General features: G+C 53.6%; 1 protein-coding gene across 7 annotated transcripts in view; it reads left to right on the top strand.

Annotated features, from left to right (window-relative positions):
- Nucleotides 1-18,301, top strand: part of KLHL26 (kelch like family member 26) — a 28,632-nt gene extending 10,331 nt beyond the window's left edge. For 5 of the 7 annotated variants that reach the window (XM_037142091.2, XM_037142092.2, XM_037142094.2 and 2 more), the window contains 2 exons: nucleotides 10,119-10,301; nucleotides 12,267-18,301. In XM_037142091.2, the coding sequence (XP_036997986.2) occupies nucleotides 10,119-10,301; nucleotides 12,267-13,848 (1,765 nt within the window). In that variant the 3' untranslated portion in view covers nucleotides 13,849-18,301. The remainder of the gene's footprint in view (nucleotides 1-10,118; nucleotides 10,302-12,266) is intronic. The other 2 variants (XM_037142096.2, XM_037142097.2) reach the window with 2 other exon arrangements.
- The last annotated feature ends 1,437 nt before the right edge of the window (nucleotides 18,302-19,738 follow it).

Raw genomic sequence — 19,738 nt, 5'->3', positions numbered from 1 at the left:
AGCATTTGAGCATTTAGAGTTGCTGAACTTTTGCAGTGGGGGGTGTGGGTAGCCTGCTGACCTTTACTGGGGAGCCCGATGTCTCATTGCAGGTAGGCGGGGCTCACATTGAATATGGCCACCACCTACTCATCCAGAGATTGCCCAGTGTGGCTTCCCTGCCTCCCTGCACCCTCCCACCTCCCTGGCCTGCAATCCCGGGGTAGGAAGACTGTGCAGTCAGTGCAGGGAGAGGTGGCAGCTGGAGCATTGTTAACTCCACGGCAGTTTTTCCAGAGGCTCATCTGGAATGTGGTTGAAAGGAGGCCAGGATTCAAGACTTCTGACATTGAAGGCCCACTTTGGTTATAAGCACCAGAAACTCAACTCACTGCTTTCAGTTAAAAAATAAGAGTTCATTGTTCTCATTAAAAAGAAAAGTTTAGGGAGTGTTTCAGTTAGGTCCATTGAGATTCAGGGGTCATGATTCCCATTTCTTATCTCTGTCTTCCCTCTTTCTTTTTTAAGATTTTACTTATTTTTTTTAAAGATTTTATTTATCTTTAGAGGAGAAGGGAAAGAGAGAGGGGGAGAAATATCGATGTATGGTTGCTTCTTGTGCATCCCCTCCTGGGAACTGGCCCACAACCCAGGCATGTGCCCTGACTGGGAATCAAACCTTAATCCTTTGGTTCACAGGCTCGTACTCAATCCACTGAGCTACACCAGCCAGGGCAAGATTTTACTTATTTTTAGACAGGGGAAGGGAAGGAGAAAGACAGGGAAAGGAACATAAATGTGTGGTTGCCTCCCATGTACAATCTGGCCTGGTACATCCCCAACTGGGGATCTGCCTACAACCCAGGCATGTGCCCTGACTGGGAATTGAACCAGTAACCCTTTGGTTTACAGGCCAGTTCTCAATCCACTGATCCACACCAGCCAGGGCACTGTCTTTCCTCTTGATTGGGCAAGGTGAACCCACCTTGCTCCCCACCATCCCAGAATCAGGGGAAAGGCAAATCTCCATTCCCAGGAAAGGCTCTGAGTGAATTGGATGGGTCACACCCCCATCCCAGGACTAATCAGTGGGGCTGGGAGGTTCTTGGTTGGTCAGGCTGAGTCACGAGTCTCCCATTTCAGTCCAGGGATGGGGTGTCCTGATCCCTACCACTGGGGCTAAGAGTGGATAATAGGAGATTCTTTGAAGAAAACAGGAGGTCCTTATCAGAAGAGGGGAGGGATGTTGGCACCCCCTAAAATGAAGAAATTCATGACAGACCCCTTCTGATGCCTAAATTTCTGCTGCTATTGGAAGGGCCTGGCTGAGCTGTCCGCATGGCTATCTGCCTGTGTCAGGCCTGGCACTGCTGGGCATGAATTCATGCCATACCATTTGGCAGAACCATCCCTTTCAGGGCCTCAATACCTGTCTTGCCAGGGGAGGCAGCTAGGCTGGGCCCTGAGACACTGGAATTTGGCAGCACTGGAATGTCACTGGGTTTCCGAACGGTGCTCTGGGGCTGCAAAGTCATGCACATACTTGCCTGATTTGTAGAGTGAAGCGGTTTTGCTCATTCAGGTGGCTCCATTTCCAAGCCCAGTGCAGTAAGGATAATGTGGGGGGATGGCCTGTTACTGGGATCAGCCTTGAGTCAGTGGGTGGGCCCGGGACAAGCAAAGCCTTGGCTTGAGACCTGCTCACTAGTCTGCCCCTGCTACTTGTGGCATGGGGGCCCCAGTTAGACTTTGAGGAGTGAGAGAGGCTGTGGGGCAACTTGGCTGGGCTGTAAGGGCAAGGGGGACTGTGGGGCAACCCGCTTTGAGAAGGCTTGGAGGTGAAGGCTTTGAGCAACATGAAAGAATTGGGGACTTGGGAGTCCCCAACACAGAGCTGTTGTATGGGGCTCTCAGGAGGTGCCAGCCCCAGGAACCAGCAGGTTGCATAGTACTTCCTGCTGGGCACTCCCCTACATCCCCTCTCTTTCATCACCCTGTCACTGCCCACCAGGCACAGACAGGCAGAAATGAAGGCTGTACATGTGAGTGATGGCTCCAGATGGTGATGCCATGAGGAAGACTGGGGGGATATGAGGTGCTTTGGCTCTTGAAGGAGGCAAGGCAAGTTGCAGGGAATGCACTAGGCTCTGCCCCCACCTGTCAGCCTGGCACACCTGCCCTCTCTGGACTCACAAAGATCCACTGATAGGGTGCACAGACTGGCATGGAGCTGGGCAGCCTATTGTAAATTTTGCGTATGTCTGAGAATAACCAGCATGATGACCAGGAGGGAGAAATAGGCAACTTAACTGCTGATGCTGTGGAGAGATTCCAGGCTTGGAGGACACAGAATCTGGGGCCCTGGCTGGGTTCTTCTGTCTCTCTCTCTGGATCTCTGTCCCCATCTCCCTGTCTCTATCCCCCTCTCTCTCTGAGTTTCCATCCCTCCCACTCCCCTGGTCTCTTGTCTCCTTCTCTCTGGGTCTCTGTCAGTGGATTGGTGTCTTGGCCTGTTGTGACAGTGTTGTGGGAACCTTCATCTGCTCCTGGGCTCCATGCTTGTCCACCCAGAAGCCCTGAGCTTTCCTCTGTTACTCCTGCAAGCCCAGGGATCAAGCCCTGACAGAGAACTGTAGGCCTCTCAGAAGGAGCTGCCCTTTGTCTGTAGAGATGGCCCCAGAATGGGCTTGCTGCCTCCTGGGGATGAAGGAGGCAGAGCCACCCTTGCACAGCAGTCCCAGGAGAGAGGCGCTGACGTGAGTGTACAGGCTGTAAGCCAGTGCAAGGTGCCAAATCATGGAGACTCTATCCTTGGGCTGCAAGCATAGTACTCGGAGCTGCGAAATATTGCAACCATGGCAACAGTGGCTGGGCTCTCTGCCTCTGTGGGGTGTGTGAGACCCCGGCTTTGGTGCACCTCTTACCCATGGATCTGTGCACCCAGGAGCCAGCCATGGCCTTGGCAAAGCCAGCAGGCTGCAGTGTAGTGAGCCAGATTAGGGGCCATGCTGGGCCCTGGTCTTCTGTTTTGAGGGGGACACTTGTCCCGTCCTCCTGGGCTGGTAGGGGATTCACGAGGTTGTCTATGAAGAACCACTTGTAGGGGCTGGTTAGTTAGTGGGCCTGCCTTGTGAAGGGTCAGAGGGGGTGCGAGGGGGAGGGCACAGAGTTTCTAATGTGGCTGGACAGAAGGTGGGGGAGGGAGGTGTGTGAAATAGGTGGAGAGGTGGTCCCGCAGGCTGCCAGAGTTTCATCAGAGCTCTGGAGCCTGATCTCCCCTTTCTGAGTCTCTGTCCCCTCTTTTTCTCTGGGTCTCTGTTCCACTTTCTCTGTGGGTCTCCCCCCACCCCTCACCCAAGTCTCTGTCCCTCTCTCTGGATCTCTGTCTCTCTTTCTCTCTGGGTCTCTCTCCCCCTGTCTCTGTCCCCCTCTTTGGGTTTCTGCCCCCTGAAGCATAGCATCTTCCCTACTGATGCCCTTGGGACCTTGGGTGGAGTGGCTGAACTCCCTGGTACAACGTCAGCTGGGGTACGAGCCAACCAGCTGCGCTGTGCTGCTGTGCTCCTTGGAGCCACATGGACAATAAAACCAAAATTGGCTTTGGAAGTGGAAGTACTCTCCGTTTTGAGGGGAAGTGAGGGAATTTGCATGTCAGAACAGTATGTTAAAGGGGCAATACCGGCAGACTCTGTTCTGGCCTGAGCTTTGGGCTCCATGTGGGGGTGGGAAAGGATTTTACAAAACCCCAAAGAAATGTTTCCATGAAATTCTTGTTCTTGCCTTTTCCTTTTTTTTTTTGACATTCCAATGAAAAGAATTGTTCCGGGGCTTTGGAGATCTCCTGTAGGGTTGGGAAACTGACCATGGAGACCAGGGCCAGCAGTGGGTGAGGGCAGGAGGAGGGGAGTCTTCACCTCCACCATGGGGCTCTTTCGGCCCTGCGGCTCTGCACTTCCTGTGGTCTCTCCCCATTATGCAGTCCTGCCTCAGGCTGGGTCTCAGCACAGTGGAACCAGAGGCAAAGCCTCCAGTCTGTGATATATTGGGGGGGGGGGTGACCCTATGAAGGACTGGATGAAAGGAGCCCATGTAGGGGCACCAGCAAGGAGCAATGGGCTCAGTGACTAGGGTCCCCTGGAAGATTGTGGGAATCCTGCCACTGGTGGTCTCTCTGGGGGCATTTACTTTGCCCAGTCCCATCAGCCCCTGTGCAAGGGAAACCTCGAGGGAGTCAGGGGCTGTGTTCCCATGTCTAGCATGGGCCTGGGCCTGGCCAGAGGTTCCCAATGACAGTGCTAGGGGGCACACTGTGGGGGTAGGGGATCATGACGGTCCTGAGCCCGGACCATATCTGTGGGGGCACATGCATCCCTTGGAGCCCAGATCCAGGCAGAGGGTCGGCTGGGGCAGCAGTGAGAGGCCCCCAGAGACACCCTGACCAGCTGCTGACGCACTGGCTCCAATGACTCAGTCCTGGTGACCATGGCTCGGGTGGCCGTCTGGAGACTTGGACTGGCCCAGGACTGCCGCCACCGCCTTCCTGGAGGCCCATGGCCCCGCCGTGGCGGCCACCCCCTGTCTGAGCAGCCTTAGTCATTGGTCTCAGGCCCAGTACTCCTCCTCCTCATGACCACCTCCGCCCAGCCATGCCTGCCTCTCTATCCAGGGTGGGACTCTGGCCCCTGCCAGCTTCCTCCCTCCCTCCCAGAGCTCCCCAGAGGCTGTGAGGTGTGCGAAGGGTAGTACAGGGTCTTTGGGGACAGTTGTCCCATCTGTTAGACTGGAGGAAGGAAACAGCCTATGGGGTGCTGGGAGTCTTGCCTGGCACGAGGAAGATGTGTACATAGAAAGGGTGGCTTCCCCCTCACTTGTAGCTTGGCTTATCCCACACCCTGTAGACAGCAGCCCAGGTGTGTTAACTCCCGCTCATGGACATTCTAACTTCCTGTGTGCTCAGCTGAGGGGCAGCCCCTATCAGAAGGCACCATAATTCTCTGTACTTCCTTGAAGAGCATTTAGTTTGTTTCCTATCTTCAGACCCCAGATATGATATTTGGGAAATGTCCTCACTCATCTCTCTTACACATGTGAGAGATAGATCCCTGAGATAAATCCCAGCAGTGGCCTTGCTGGTTCAAGGATGTAAGCCCTTAGAATTTTGCTTGGTCTGTTGCACTGCCTTCTTGGAGATTGTCCCACTTCACAATCCCCCTGGGAACTAATATGAGCATCTGCTGCTGGATAACCTGATGACTCTGCCCACCTGAGGGGTAAAGCTGGTCCCTTAGTGAGCATACTTTCATATTTGGAAGAGGCCTGCCCAGCTGTGCTTCCTTTCCTCTGAACCATCAGCCCACATCATTTGTATATTTTTCTGTGAGGTTGTTAGCTTTGCATTGATTTCTTGGGGCTCTTTTTATATGGAGGACCATGGTAAATAGATGTTCAGGGACAGAGCAGCTCCATGATAAGGTTGCCCCTGGTATGATATCTTCTCATGAAAATGTGAATATGCGTGCCAGTCCTCTGGACTTAGGGAGAAACATAAGAAGTCCTCCCACCCTGCCCTGAAGTCTCCAAGGGACTTGTGAGAAAAATGAGACCATGTGAAAGCAAAATGGAAAAATGCACAAAATCTGTGAGGCAAGGTGTCCACGGAAAGGCAAGCCTGGCTTGCTGGACACCTTCCATGCGCCAACGTTCTGTGCTCATTCCAGGCTTCAAATTCCCAAGTGCCTGGGCTTATTCAGTGGCCTGTGTGTGGCTTGTATAGGTAGTGGCAGGATACAGTCCCCCACTGGGCCTTGCCACCTCCCCAGCCCAAAGGGAAGCTGGTGGAAGTAGGTGGTCTGTGGGCCATTACTTCACAGGAGGTGATGAGGGCAGAGGAGCTTCAGCACAGCCCTGTGACATCTGTGCCTCTGCCTGCCCCATTTGACAGCCAAGCAAATAAAGACCCTGAGTCACACAGTTGGCTGATAGTAGGGCAGGGGTCGGAATCTTCCCTTTGCTTCTCATACCAGATGTCAGAGCCTGGCAAGGTGAGGTCCGTGGTGAAGCCCAGGCAGGTTTCCTGAGGAGTAGGTCTCACTGATCTGCATCTCCCAACCTTTGGGTTCTGGTTTGGGCTTTAGGGGATCCTAGTGATGAAGGTGACTTACTGCTGAGTCCAAATCTGTTCTAGCAAGGGAGGCTCCAAGGGGTCACAGCAGTTGTTCTGACCCCAAGGTCCGTGTGCTGCACAGAGAAGGTGGCTCACCTGCCCAGACTGGAGGAGCCAGAGGGGCCAGAGGGACTGTGAAGGTAGGGGAAGGCATTTCAGCATGCCTTCGCTGCAGGCAGGGCCCCAGGCAAGGCTGCCCTCTGTGGAAGCAGGGAGTGAGGCCTAGCACCCAGCAGGCAGCCAAGCCCTTTTCCCCCTAGAGAGAGGCCCCATGGGCAACACTGTCTAAGCTTAGGGGTGGCAGGGCTGGCAAGAGAAGCCAGGGTACCCCTACTTTCTGGCCTCTGCAGCTTTCTGCCCTGTGCCTGCTCCCTCTCCCTGGGATGCCCACAGCTACAGTGTGAAGCTGATTCAGGATGATTTGACCTCTTTGTTCCCCAGGGCCTAGTGTGTGTACCAGGTGAGGGCAAGGTCACTCCTTGTTCATGCTATGTCCTTCCACCCACAGGTAAGGGTCTAGGGGCTGGCAAAGCCGGTGAGGGGTAGGATGGACTTGAGCACCTGATGGGTCCTTGGAGGCTTTTGTGGGGCATGGCCTTTGCTAAGGTAGCCCAGAGGCCCATCAGAGGGTATCAGCAAGGCCCCATTCCTGGGGGTGTCCTGGAAGTGACTGTCCAATGGAGAGTAGCCCTGGCTGGGGGCAGAGGAGAAGTGGTGTGGGGGGGTTGGTACTCTTTGAGGTACTTTGACTCTCAAGGGTCCATGAACCAGTGACATTCTGTGCGTATCTTCAGGACTTGGGTCCATCGTGAAGTCTTAGGAAACTGTCAGCAGAGACTCAGCAGTCAGGGAGGATGGGCTGGACACAGCAGCTCTGGCTGCTCTGAGCTGGGGAGAGGAGGAGACCTGCGAAGTGGGCATCCCCTCTACCTGGTGGGGAGAGGCAACTGAGCCAAACTGGAGACTCAGGGTGCTCCCGAGCCCCTGTTCCTCCTTTCCTCTGTGGCCTGCAGGAGGGCTGCATACCCAGTTTTCCAGGCACACCAGGCCCCGTGGCACTCATAGCCCAGACGCCAACGGCACTGGACTCCAAATCCTGTATGTTCCTTTTTCTCATGGTGGGAAATCTTTCCATCAAGCATAAGCTGTGTTCCTCCTATCATGCATATCCTGTGTCCCCCAGCCACATTCCACATCTTGGGACTCTGAGTACCTCGCAATCCCTCTACCCCTGGTTGGCCCTCTCCCATTCCCAAGGATCTCTGAAGGACACTGAGGTGCAAGGTTGGGGTCCCCAGGTTGCCTGCAACTGCATGGATCCGGTACCAGCTACATGCCCTGGGCTTGGCATCAGCCCTTGTACTCCCTTTAGTGCTTTGGGAGCTGGTGGGCAGTGGGGCTGAGGGGACTTCTTGTTCTTCCTGCTTTCTTGGGAAGACTGGTGCTCACCTTCCTGGCCCTCACTTGTAGGCAGGTGTTGGTCCCAGGAGTGGGAAAGCAAGTTCCAGAGAGCCTGAGGCTGGAGAGAGAGCAGAGTGCTGGGACAGTGGGGCAGGCATGGGCTGGGAAGTCCTGGTGGTTTCTCAAACCACGAGGGCCTGACTCTGGAGGTGACGACATTGTTTGCTCCTGTTGTGCCTGGAGGATGAAGTGATGTATTGGGCCCTCCAAACCATTTATTCAGTGATGCATTCACTCTGCTAAAGTTTCCTGAGATGAAGCAGCAAAGGAGACTTGGGGAGCAATGGAGGGCCTCCTCATATTCTCTGAGGTGCTGGGGGTCATGAAGGGTTTATGCAGGACGCGAGGAGGCTCAGATGTCTTTTCACTCTAGTATTTTTGGGGGGGAATGAAGTTCATATAATATAAAACCACCATTTTAAAGCGAACAATTCAGTGGCATTTAGCACAATTACAGTGTTGCGCAACCACCTCCTCCATCTCGTTCCAGCACACTTCATCATCCCGAAGGCCACCCTGCCCTATTAGCAGTCACTCCCCATTTCCCCTCCCCAGCCCCTGACAACTCCTAATATGGTTTCTGTCTCTATGGAGTTGCCCGTTCTGGACATTTTATATAAATGTGATCATACAACATGTGGCCTTTTGTGTCTGGCTTCATTCACTGAGCATTCACGTTTTTCATGTTCACCAATGTTGCTGTGTGAATCGGCTTCATTCCTTCTTAAGGCTGAGTAATATTCTATTGTGTACACATACCACATTTTGTTTATCTACTCATCCATTGATTGGCATTTGGATTGTTTCCACCGCTCCTTTTTAAAACCTAAAAACAAAATTCTAGCCCTGGCTGGTGTGGCTCAGTGGATTGAGTGCTGGCCTACCAACCGAAAGGTCACCAGTTTGATTCCCAGTCAAGGCACATGCCTGGGTTGCAGGCCACGTCCCCAGTTGGGGGCATACTGGAGGCAACCAATAGATGTATCTCTCGCACATTCATGTTTCTCTCCCTCTCTTTCTTCTTCTCTTCCCCTATCTCTAAATATAAATAAGTAAATCTTTAAAAAATCTAAAACAATTTTTCTTTTCTCTCCTGATTCCTCATTTGGAGGTACAGGAGGAATCTCTGCTTCTCTTGTCCCCACCCCCTCAGCAAGCTGCTTCCATTGGTAAACCTATCTTCTTACAGAGATAGTCTTGGTTTGGGGGCTTCCCCACAATTTGCTGTTTCCCCCACGTTGGCCAGGGGGTCCCATGCAGTCTGCTGCTTCTTGGGATAGATTCAGATTCTGCTGTGTCCTCTCAATAGCTCCGGGGTTACGGGCAAGCTCCTAAGCCTATTCCTGTCCTTGGAAGGTGGAACTGGTGGACCTTTCCCCTTGACTAGGCAGCCACAGAGCATAGCCCAAAGCCAAATTCTTCTGAAAATTGCCCTAAGACTTTGTGGTCATGTGGCTGCCCTCCCCCAGGGTACTGGGAACTAGAAGTGTGCTGGCGGGTGTCGGAGTGGCTGGGCCTTCCTGGAGGTGGCACACCCCCCTCCACAGTGAGATGCACCCCTGTCCCTAGAGCCCATTGCTCCTGGGAAGCTGCAGGTCTAGTTCCTCCTCCACACTCACACTGGGAATCTGTGCCGGCACCTTAATCCCACCCAGCCTCTGTAGAAGAGAGATGGGTTTACCCATGGGGCTTGCTGGAGCATAGGGACATTGGTGATATGGAGAGTGCAGCACTCAGGAGGCATATCTAGAATGAAAAATAATGAGATAGAGTTTTTAAAAGGAGAGGGTTGGAAGCAACCTAGCATGTCTATAGATAGTTGAAGGGATAAAGAAATTGTGTACTCACACACTTCCGTAGTAGAATATTATTCAGCCATAAAAAGGAGTGAAGCACTGATAAACACTACAATGTAGATGAACCTTGAAAATGTGATACTAAGTGAGAAAAGTCATAAAAAACCACTTATTGTCTGATTCCATTTATATGAAATGTCCAGAAAGGTAAATCCGTAGAGCCAGAAAGCGGATTAAGGGTTGCCAGAGGATGGGACGGGGGACCAGGGAATGGGGGGCATGGGCAGTGACTGCTAATCGAGATGGGGTTTCTTTCTGGGCTGATGGAAATGGACTGGAATTAGATCGAGGTGGTGGTTGCACAACATTGTGAATGTACTAAATGCCACTGAGTTGTACATGTTAAGTAGTGAACTTTGTGTTATGTGAATCTCACCTCAATTTTTTAAAAAAGGGACCTGTGGTCCCCTCGGGTCCTATGTGAAATCCTGCCATTATCACAGGCAGCAAATGACATCCACTGCCAAGGCTAGTCAGTGGGCAGGTGGCATACATGGTTGAGACCCAAGTTTTGTTTCTCCTTCCCTGGGGCTGGTTCTGGTGATTTTGCCTGTGCCTGAGGCAGCTTCAGAGTCTGGGCGAGCTGCCCAGGGTCCCTGGGCTAAGACCAGCCTGCCCCGAGACCTCTGAGCCTCGAACTCCACCCTGCTCTCCCACAGCATGGCCGATAAGAACGGAGCCCTCAAGTGCACCTTCTCAGCGCCCAGCCATAGCACCAGCCTCCTACAGGGCCTGGCCACACTTCGCTCACAGGGCCAGCTCCTGGACGTCGTGCTCACAGTCAACAGAGAGACCTTCCATGCGCACAAGGTGGTCCTGGCTGCCTGCAGTGACTACTTCAGGTTAGCACAGGCTCAGGGTGTGGGCTGGAGAGTGCAGGCCCTTCTGAGAGGGGCAAGTTCAGCACCATCCAGCGAAGGATGGCTATGAGGGAAGGTGGCTGGTGTTGGCCCAATGGCCAGTAGACCTACTGTTTTTCCCAGATTTGCAACTTACTTAAAACTTTTTGGGGACACTGCACAGGCAAGAACATACCTGGGGGTCAGAGGTGGCCCATGGGCATCCATTTAGCAGTTTCTGCCCCGAGGGATGGCAGAGCTTGGCCAGATTTCCACTCTGTCTTTATTTGACACCTGTGTGTATCAGATGCTGTACTGGCCTCGGATCCAGCAGGGAGAAGACTGCCACAAGTCCCTGCCCTAGTGGTACCTGTGCTCAGGACAAGAGAAAGGAGGGACTCCCCGACGGTGGCCCCAGAGGGTGCCAGGTTCTGTTCTAGTCCCCACATGACAGGCGAGGCCTTGCTGGGTGCATGGATCAGTCTGCTGTGAAGGCCTTTTCCTGGAGGTGCCCTTCTGGGGGTGGTTCTCTGGCCCTGCTTTGCGGGTGATAGCCAAGGCATCTCTGCCACCATCTCACAGAGCCCCACCCCTGGTGCGCACAACAGGCTGCATCTCTCCCCTGCCCAGTTGCCCTCCAACTGCCCGCCCTGTGGGCTCAATGAGGCCCTTCTGGGGAGCTAGAGAAGCCAAGCCATCTGGGGCGCCGCTTCTATTTTTATTCTGGATTTGGGGACGGGCGAGCCGCCCCAGCCAGAAATGCCCTTTAAAGGCTCCTTTGCGCTGATGCTGCAGCTGGCGAGGCCTTAAAAGGCAAAGCTCCCTCTCGTCGCCATGACTGCTTCTGCCTTCAACAGGCTGATGGGACTCACAGGGACAAGAAGGGGCAGGGCCCTGAGGCTGGCAAAGCACTGCTCTTGGAAGGGCTGTGGCACTGCCTCGTGGAGTACTGGGCAGTTGTTAGTTGGTGGCCCCAAGACAGCACCTGAGCCTGGCCCATACTAGGGGTGACTGGGTGACAGGTATCTGTTAGGTAAATGGCCCAGGGAAGTTCCCTCCCTACAGTCAGCTGTTGTGGCCGTCAGAGTTATGATGAAAGGCCAGTCTGCCTGTGAAAGAACCTTCCCCGTGCCATCTTCTAGAACGTCCTATGAACTCCTAGCAGGCACTGGGATTCTCAGCCTTCTTCCTGGTGGAGAGCCCCTAAAAAAAGGCTGTGGGGGGCTGTGACCCAGGTTCTATGTCCCAGAGCAGGAAAGCACAGCTGACAGACCTGGGGTCACTCACTAGGAGATCTCACAGTGGTCCGGGACTCCTCTGGGCCATTCTCAGGGGCTTCCCTGACTACTTGGGCCTTTCTCTGGACATATCAGTGACCCCGGTTGGGGTCCTTTAATAGGTGTCCCAACCTGGGACCTTTACTCTCTTCCTATTCCTATGTGGTAGCAGCTGAGACTCAGGCAGGGGAAGGTGGAGCCACCTATTCAGGTGAGTGTGCTGGGGAGGGAGTGGACTCTATGAACTATGGTGTGCATTTCCCTGATGTCCCCCCGTTGTATTTCCTGACCTTACTGAGGGACTGGTCCTCATAGCTGGGCACTAAAGTGGAGTTGGAGACTTCTCCCTAGAGCCAAACCTAAGGTTTGGCCTCCTCCCATACTACCCTGCCATGAGTGGGGGGCAGAGGGGGACCTGGCCCCCACTCTCCAAACCAGCCCACCCCAGTGCTGCACACATCTGGGTAGGGTTGGGCCCCACCAGAGGGGCAGAGTACAGAGCTCCTGTTGGTAGGAAGGTGCGTGCCTTAGAGTGGATTAAACTTTTTTTCTTTTCTTTTTGCGTGTCTTTAATGCACACCTGGCCTGCTTTCCCCTGGTGGGCCAAGCCTGTGTCTTAGGACCAGGCTATCCCAGTGACCACAATGTCCCTCGGTGCTCTGAACCCACATGCTATGTTTCCGACCCTCAGGGCCATGTTCACAGGTGGCATGAGGGAGGCGAGCCAGGATGTCATTGAGCTGAAGGGCTTGTCAGCACGTGGCCTGCGGCATATCATTGACTTTGCCTACAGCGCCGAGGTGACACTGGACCTGGACTGTGTGCAGGACGTGCTGGGTGCAGCTGTGTTCCTGCAGATGCTGCCAGTGGTGGAGCTGTGCGAGGAGTTCCTCAAGGCCGCCATGAGTGTGGAGACCTGCCTGCACATCGGCCACATGGCCACCACCTTCAGCCTGGCCTCACTCAAAGAGTCTGTGGATGCCTTCACCTTCCAGCACTTCTTGCAGATTGCTGCTGAGGAGGACTTCCTGCAGCTGCCTCTGGAGCGCCTTGTCTTCTTCCTGCAGAGCAACCGGCTACAGAGCTGCGCTGAGATTGACCTGTTCCGTGCTGCTGTCCGCTGGCTGCAGCACGATCCTGCCCGGCGGCCCCGTGCCAGCCACGTGCTCTGCCATATCCGTTTCCCACTCATGCACTCATCTGACCTCGTGGACAGTGTGCAGACACTGGACCTCATGGTGGAGGACGTGCTGTGCCGTCAGTACCTGCTAGAAGCCTTCAACTACCAGGTGCTGCCCTTTCGGCAGCATGAGATGCAGTCCCCACGCACAGTTGTGCGCTCCGATGTGCCCTCTCTGGTGGCTTTTGGTGGCACACCCTACACTGACAGTGACCATGCTGTCAGCAGCAAAGTATACCAGCTGCCTGAGCCAGGAGCCCGCCACTTCTGCGAGCTTACAGAAATGGAGGTGGGATGCAGCCACACATGCGTGGCTGTGCTGGACAACTTTGTGTATGTGGCTGGGGGTCAGCAACTACAGTACCGCAGCGGTGAGGGTGCAGTGGATACCTGCTACCGCTATGACCCGCACCTGAACCAGTGGCTGCGTCTGCAAGCCATGCAGGAGAGCCGCATCCAGTTCCAGCTGAACGCACTGTGTGGCATGGTCTATGCCACAGGTGGCCGCAACCGAACTGGCAGCCTGGCCTCAGTTGAAAGATACTGCCCTAGGCGCAATGAATGGGGCTATGCCTGCTCACTGAAGCGCCGCACCTGGGGCCATGCAGGTGCCTCATCTGGGGGCCGCCTGTACATCTCAGGTGGCTATGGCATCTCGGTAGAGGACAAAAAGGCACTGCACTGCTATGATCCTGCAGCTGACCAGTGGGAGTTCAAGGCACCCATGAGTGAGCCCCGAGTGCTGCATGCTATGGTTGGTGCTGGTGGCCGCATCTATGCCCTGGGTGGCCGCATGGACCATGTGGACCGCTGCTTTGATGTGCTGGCTGTGGAGTACTATGTGCCCGAGACCGACCAGTGGACCAGTGTGAGCCCAATGAGGGCTGGCCAGTCGGAGGCCGGCTGCTGCCTGTTGGACAGGAAAATCTATGTTGTTGGGGGCTATAATTGGCGCCTCAACAATGTGACAGGCATTGTGCAGGTGTATAACACCGAGACGGACGAGTGGGAGCGTGACCTGCACTTCCCTGAGTCCTTTGCAGGCATCGCCTGTGCCTCGGTCCTACTGCCTCGTGCTGGGAGCAGGAGGTAGCTCCTAGGACGCCCCCTCCTGCCATGACCTGGCTGCATGCTGTTCTTGCCAGAGGCTTGGTGAGCACATGTCCTGTGGAGAACCTCATCACCCTCACCCCAAACCTTTGACTGCCCGCCCCAGCCCTAGCTGGCCGTATAGGCCCTCTGTGTTGATAAGCCTTCTTCCTAGGGTTCTTCCTTTCCAAAGCAGATCTTGGCTCTGCGCCTGCCCAGGGAGCCTGCCAATGAGGAGGTTGACATGTTATGGCAGAAAACTTGAGCCTGAGGCAGTTTTCTCATCTGCACAGGGTCCTCATTCAGGGGCGGGAATCGGGAGTCAGGCGTGTTGCTGTGCCCCGCTTCTCTCCCATCCCTCAGCCCAGCAGTCTCATACATTCAGATGAGGGCTCATTAGTGTCATTCCAAATTCATGGTACGCCACTCTCCTCCTCCCAAGTTTCTCTCGCTTCTGTGTTTTAAAATAACTGCACCCCACATCTCTGTCATTTGGACCCTTTGGAGCAGGAGGGGCTTGGAAGCACCCAGCTCTGAGTGATGACCAAGGGTCGTTCTGTCTTCCGAATGAGCCCGAGCTGTTGAGTGTGAGGGGGGGCCATAGGGAGGGTTCGGCAATTGCCCCTACTCCTGTCCTTGGTCTGAGACCCTCAGGGTGTTTGTTCATTTGCTTTCAGAAGGAAAAACCACAGCCAGCTCTTGGAGATGGTTTTTATAGGTTCAGGCCTCCCACTGGGCTCTGAGCCATATGGAGGGCCCTAAGGAGAATTGGGCTAATGTCCCTGCCCCACAGATGAAGGAGGATGTTGCTTTAGAATCTCAGTACGTCTGTATTCCACAGGTCTGTTCAAGGATTTTTATTTCATTCACTCTCCAGCCTGGTACTCCCCCCCCAGTCCTGTGTTCAGGTCCAAGTGCCACCTGGCCCAAGGCTACCAGTACAGGAAGTCAGGCAGATGGGAACACAGCATTTCTGGCTACATTTGTTTTGGTCTCTAAACCTTTTTTTCTGTTGCTCCATTTTGCTGGGGGTTTTTTTGCTTTTTTTTTTTTTAAAGAGGCCAGCACCGCTGTCTTATAAATGGGGTTTGTACCCTTGGGGCAACTTAAAGTGTCTCTCTGCTGCTAACAGACGATTGATGTCATGTCTCTGTGACCCACTCGCTGTGTAAAGAATTAACCTCATACCTTAGCAGACGTCGTCTCCTAATATTTTCCTTGTATTTAATAAAAATGTTATGGTGAAAGCTGGAGCAGGCCCAGCGCTGAGCTTGTGGAGCCTGATAGGTCACAGATTCCTCCTGTCCTCTGGGCATGTGGGGGCCCCTCTCCCAGTTCACCGTTTCCCATCCTTGCAGAAGAGCTGGAAGGGGGGGGGCCAGTCTTTAGCTCGGGGGTGTGAATGAGGGCAATGGGAAGTGGAGCTGGCACTATTATTCAGCACTGGTAAGACAGGTAGCAAACCCAGTGGCTCCCAGCAACTCTCAAGGCTATTCCATGTGCCTGGTGGTTCAGCCCCCCTGCCACCAGCCAACTCCCAGCCTTAGCAGGTTCTGTCTCCATATACTCAGGCCCGGGGTGCAAGATCATGTGGCTGTGGAGCCCATCTACCCAGAGACTACAATGCAGAAAAGAAAGGGCAGGCCTGAACGAAGCATGAAGTCACTGACCACTGTGGCTCAGTTGGGTGGATGTTGTCCCACAAAGTGAAAGGCTGCCAATTGGATTCCCAGTCGAGGCACATGCCTGGCCTGTGGGTTTGGTCTCCAGTTGGGTTGGGGCCTGTATGAGAAGCAACTGGTCGATGTTTCTCTCCCTCTGTTTCTCCCTCCCTGCCCCTCTCTCTAAAAATAAATAAATAAATAAATAAATAAATAAATAAATAAATAAATAAATAAATATTTTTTAAGAAAGAAAGCATGAAGTTATCATGCTTCCATAGGGCCTAAGAACTCCATGAGTTGCCCTCAGTCCCTGCTTTTGTGGTAGCCTCACTGTCAACCAGGCTTCACATTAGTGGACAATGCCTGCTGTTCATGTATAGCCTTCTGAGAGGGGAGGCTTCTAGGTCACCCTGAAAAGATACCATAGGCCTCGTGCTCCTGTCCAGCAGCCATAGGGCCCCTGGGGTGAGGCTGAGTGGGGAGGCAGTGTTGAAATAAGAATTTGGTTGGGAATGAGGAAGGAGCCCACACTGCCAGGGGCATTGAAAGGAAAGCAGTGGCCCTTGGGGTCTCACCAGAACATCTCAACCCCTTCTCACTGCCCTAACCTGAGCTCCCCCAAGAGACCCCTTTTTTGCTGGAGGCACAGCCCCTTCAGGGGGGCAGTGAGAAGCCTTTGCCAGCTGCAAGTTCCCCCAGATCAGCTCACACCTCAGAACATCTTGTCCCCAATGAGCTGGCAGGGGTGCCGGCACAGAGTGGAGGGGGCGCTGCTGTATCTAACTGGTTGATTGTGCGTAACCGTCTGGGCTGGTCCATGGAATGTTCTCAGGGGCCCCCTATCCCTCCTTCTCCACCCACCCCCCTGGAAGAAAGGAAAATTATTTTTTGTATTGTAAACTTTAAACACGAAAAAGCTGTTTTTAATTTAGCAGAAACTGGCTTGAAACTTTACTTTGTGAACATTTGTGTCCTTCAGAGAAAGGCAAAACATGTGTACACATACACATAGAGGCTTGCACACACAAACACACATGCTCACACTCAGGCATACCTGCACACATGTGCTTGTTCATCCACAGCTGAACAAATAGCTCACACACGCTTCCCTGGCCCAGTCTGGCCATTTCTGTGTGGTACCCTGAAGGGGTCTGCAGCTCATCACCTTATCACTTCCCTTCACCTTTCACCCAGGACAGCATCCACTGTGCATGGGGACCGAGCTTGAGGAAAGCCCGTCTCCTTCCAGATGGCCTTCTTCCCCACTGAGGCCCCGGACTCCGCTGCTGGAGCCTCCCTCTGCACCTGGGCCGGGGCTGTGGGAAAACTCTGTCTCTGGGGACAGTGGGATGCAGGCTCGTGAGAGGGAGGCCAAGTGTGACTTCTGGGGCCTCGCAGCAAGTAAGGGCCAAAGGGGCCTTGGGGGAGCTGTGTGAGGTGGGAATCTGCCCTGGACCTGACCAGTTTGGAAATCTGCCTCTGGCTTTGTATCCTGGAATGCAGCTACAGCTCCTCTGTTCTCACGGGCCCTGGAGATTTCACTTCTCATGGTGGAGTCTCCGAGCATGGGTTTTATTAGGGGCACCTGGCTGTGTGTCCCGGGGCACTGCCAGAAATGTTTATTGCACAAATGAGAGGTTGGGTGGGAAGGTGGGAGCAGAGCCTCATCCACTCTAAGCATTTGTGGGTGCTATCTGTGGACCCCCAAGGGCAGGTGGTCCATGAGTCCATGCTCCTCCACAACTAGACCCCAGCCCAATTCTTGTGGCTGACTCTGCTGTGGTCAGCCTGGCAGCCATTTCTCCTTCCTCACCCACAGAGCCCTGATTTGGTGCCAGCAGCAGTGTGCCCAGCCTCGGGTGGGGGTTAATTTAGGATTTGGCCCAGATTTTCTTGGTAATGCCTTTTGCAGGGGTTGTTTTCAATCTGGGCGAACTTCCCAGCTTTGGGCAGTAAGCTTTAAGGGAAGGTCTGGGGTGGGAGTTTCTGGTCACGGGAGAAGCTTTATTGCCCTCTTCCAACCCTTAATGCTTCCTATAAGGACATAGGATGCCAGGAACTTTTGCAGCCATCTTGTGGCCATGAGGAGCATTAAGAGAGGCACAGAGATGCCACCTCCCAGAACCCTGAAATCATGAGGCCACCAGTCCCACCCTGGAAACTCTGATCTCCAGCTTCCTTTTTATGAGAAATCACAATGTCTGTGGTACTTGTTATACTTAGTATCTTAAGATACTAGTGGTCAGCTATTCTGATATTTTCAACCCAGACACTTACAAAATTATAATACAAAGGTAACAGATGCTGGGGTTCCCAATCTTACCATAAGTCAGGGTTGGGTTTTTTGTTGTTGTTGTATTGTTTTTGCAAACCGCAGAAACTGATCTGGCCAACCAATAGCAAAAATATGCATTGGAGGGCTGCTGGATTGCTCATAGAAGTGGCAAGAAGGTGGGAAAACCAGGCTCAGAAAATAGTAAGAATCAAGGTGGCTGGGCAGCTGGGGTGATCAGCTGAAGGCGACTGATTGCTGAGGATGCTTGTACCATCACCACAGAATCCAGATATCTCAACTGGCAATGCCATCTGTCCCTGGCACTCAGCCATAGCCACCCCTGGAAACTGGATGCTCCTGCCCTGATTGTATTTCTTTGTGTCACTTGCTCCTCAGTGGAAACATCCTATTGGCCTACCCCATGTCCTGTGCCAACCTAGCTGCCTGCGTCCCCAGAAAAGTGAGTACACGAGTGTGCTAGTCAGCCGCTGCCACCTTGTAACAACCCAAATCTCAGTGGCATACAGAAATAAATGGGTGTTTTTCATGTATCTGTGACTCAGTTGTGGGTGCCTATTCTATGCTGCCCTCAGGCGGGCAGCTCTCTTCCAGAAACAAGGCTGGGTGAGGTGAAGGGGGTGCTCAGCCCTACCGGTCTTCATCCTCAGACCAGCAGGGAGCCAAAATAATGTTCTTCCACAATGAAGCCAGAGGAGAAGTGGAGTCACACGAGGCCTCCTGAGGACCCGGTTTGGAACTTGTATGCTGACACTTCTGCCTGTGTGCCGTTGGCCAAAGCTAATCACATGGCCAAGCCCAAAATCAGGGCTGGGAAATAATTCTTCTTACAAAGGAAAGATGCACAATGGTGAGGTAAGGGGTAGGAAACAGGACGGAGGGGGAACTGAGGCCCATGGTTAGATCCATCACACTGTTGGCTCTGGGGCTTTTGTTAGTGGGGGGCTGACTTCCCATGATGGGGATTCCCCAGGCTTGAATGGGGACTCAGATGTTGAGCCACCAGAAAGAAAAGCCCATTGGGCCACCAGGAGAAAAGCTGGTGAGTACCCCCTGAAGGTTGGGAATCCTCTTTTGTCACATAGGTTGGGATTGTAAATGCCCTGGGCTTTAGGACAGTGGGCAGGGGGTCTGCGTGGGGGAGTTCAGTTGCAGCTCAGCCATGCATGGGCATTGTGTTGTCATTGGATGTTCCCTCTGGTGGTCGCAATGGGAGGAAATGGACTGCTTGTCCTGCCCTGGTCCTGCTGTCTCTAGAGCAGCAGCCCCCAACCCTTTTGGCGCCAAAGGACCATTTCATGGAAGATGATTTTTCTATGGATGGGGTGGGGTGATGGTTTTGGGATGATTCAAGCACATTACATTCAAGCTCACCTCCCACTATGTGGCCCAGTGCCTAACAGGCCCAGACCGCTACTGGTCCCTGATCCAGAGGTTGGGGACCCCTGCCCTAGAGCCATCCCCCAAGTCCCTGTCTCCCTCAGCTACCAGCCTCTTGCTACTCTCCTTGCCAGTCCTGCCCTGTCACACCCTCAACCCCACACTCAGCCCTGGGTGGGGGGCCCAGGTACTCACATCCTCATCTAACACCTTCCTGTTCAGTTGTAAGGAGTGAGCACTATGTCTGCCATTTCTGGCCTCTGTTAACTGGTTCTCCTTTTCGCATTATAATCAAACCTGGCTCTGGCTTTGCTTTCAAAACTCTGTCTGATGAAGGTCTGGTTTGGAAGTCAAAGACAGGCCCTAGGTGGTTTATTCTTTGCCTTCTCAGAACGATGGTCCAAATTTACCTCCATGCAATTGGGGTACCCCAGATCGACTAAGATTCCTTATAAGGCTGCACAGAAAAGCAAGGCATGAAAACATGTCCCGGGGTAGTGTTTGCTTCCCCAAACAGTTATGGAGTGCTGGCAAGGAAGCAGGCGCTAAGCTAAGTG

Source organism: Artibeus jamaicensis, unplaced genomic scaffold (assembly GCF_021234435.1).
Source record: "Artibeus jamaicensis isolate MK-2021 breed Jamaican fruit bat unplaced genomic scaffold, CSHL_Jam_final contig_477, whole genome shotgun sequence".
Classification (NCBI taxonomy): Eukaryota; Metazoa; Chordata; class Mammalia; order Chiroptera; family Phyllostomidae; genus Artibeus; species Artibeus jamaicensis.
This window is presented reverse-complemented; position numbering and strand designations above follow the sequence as displayed.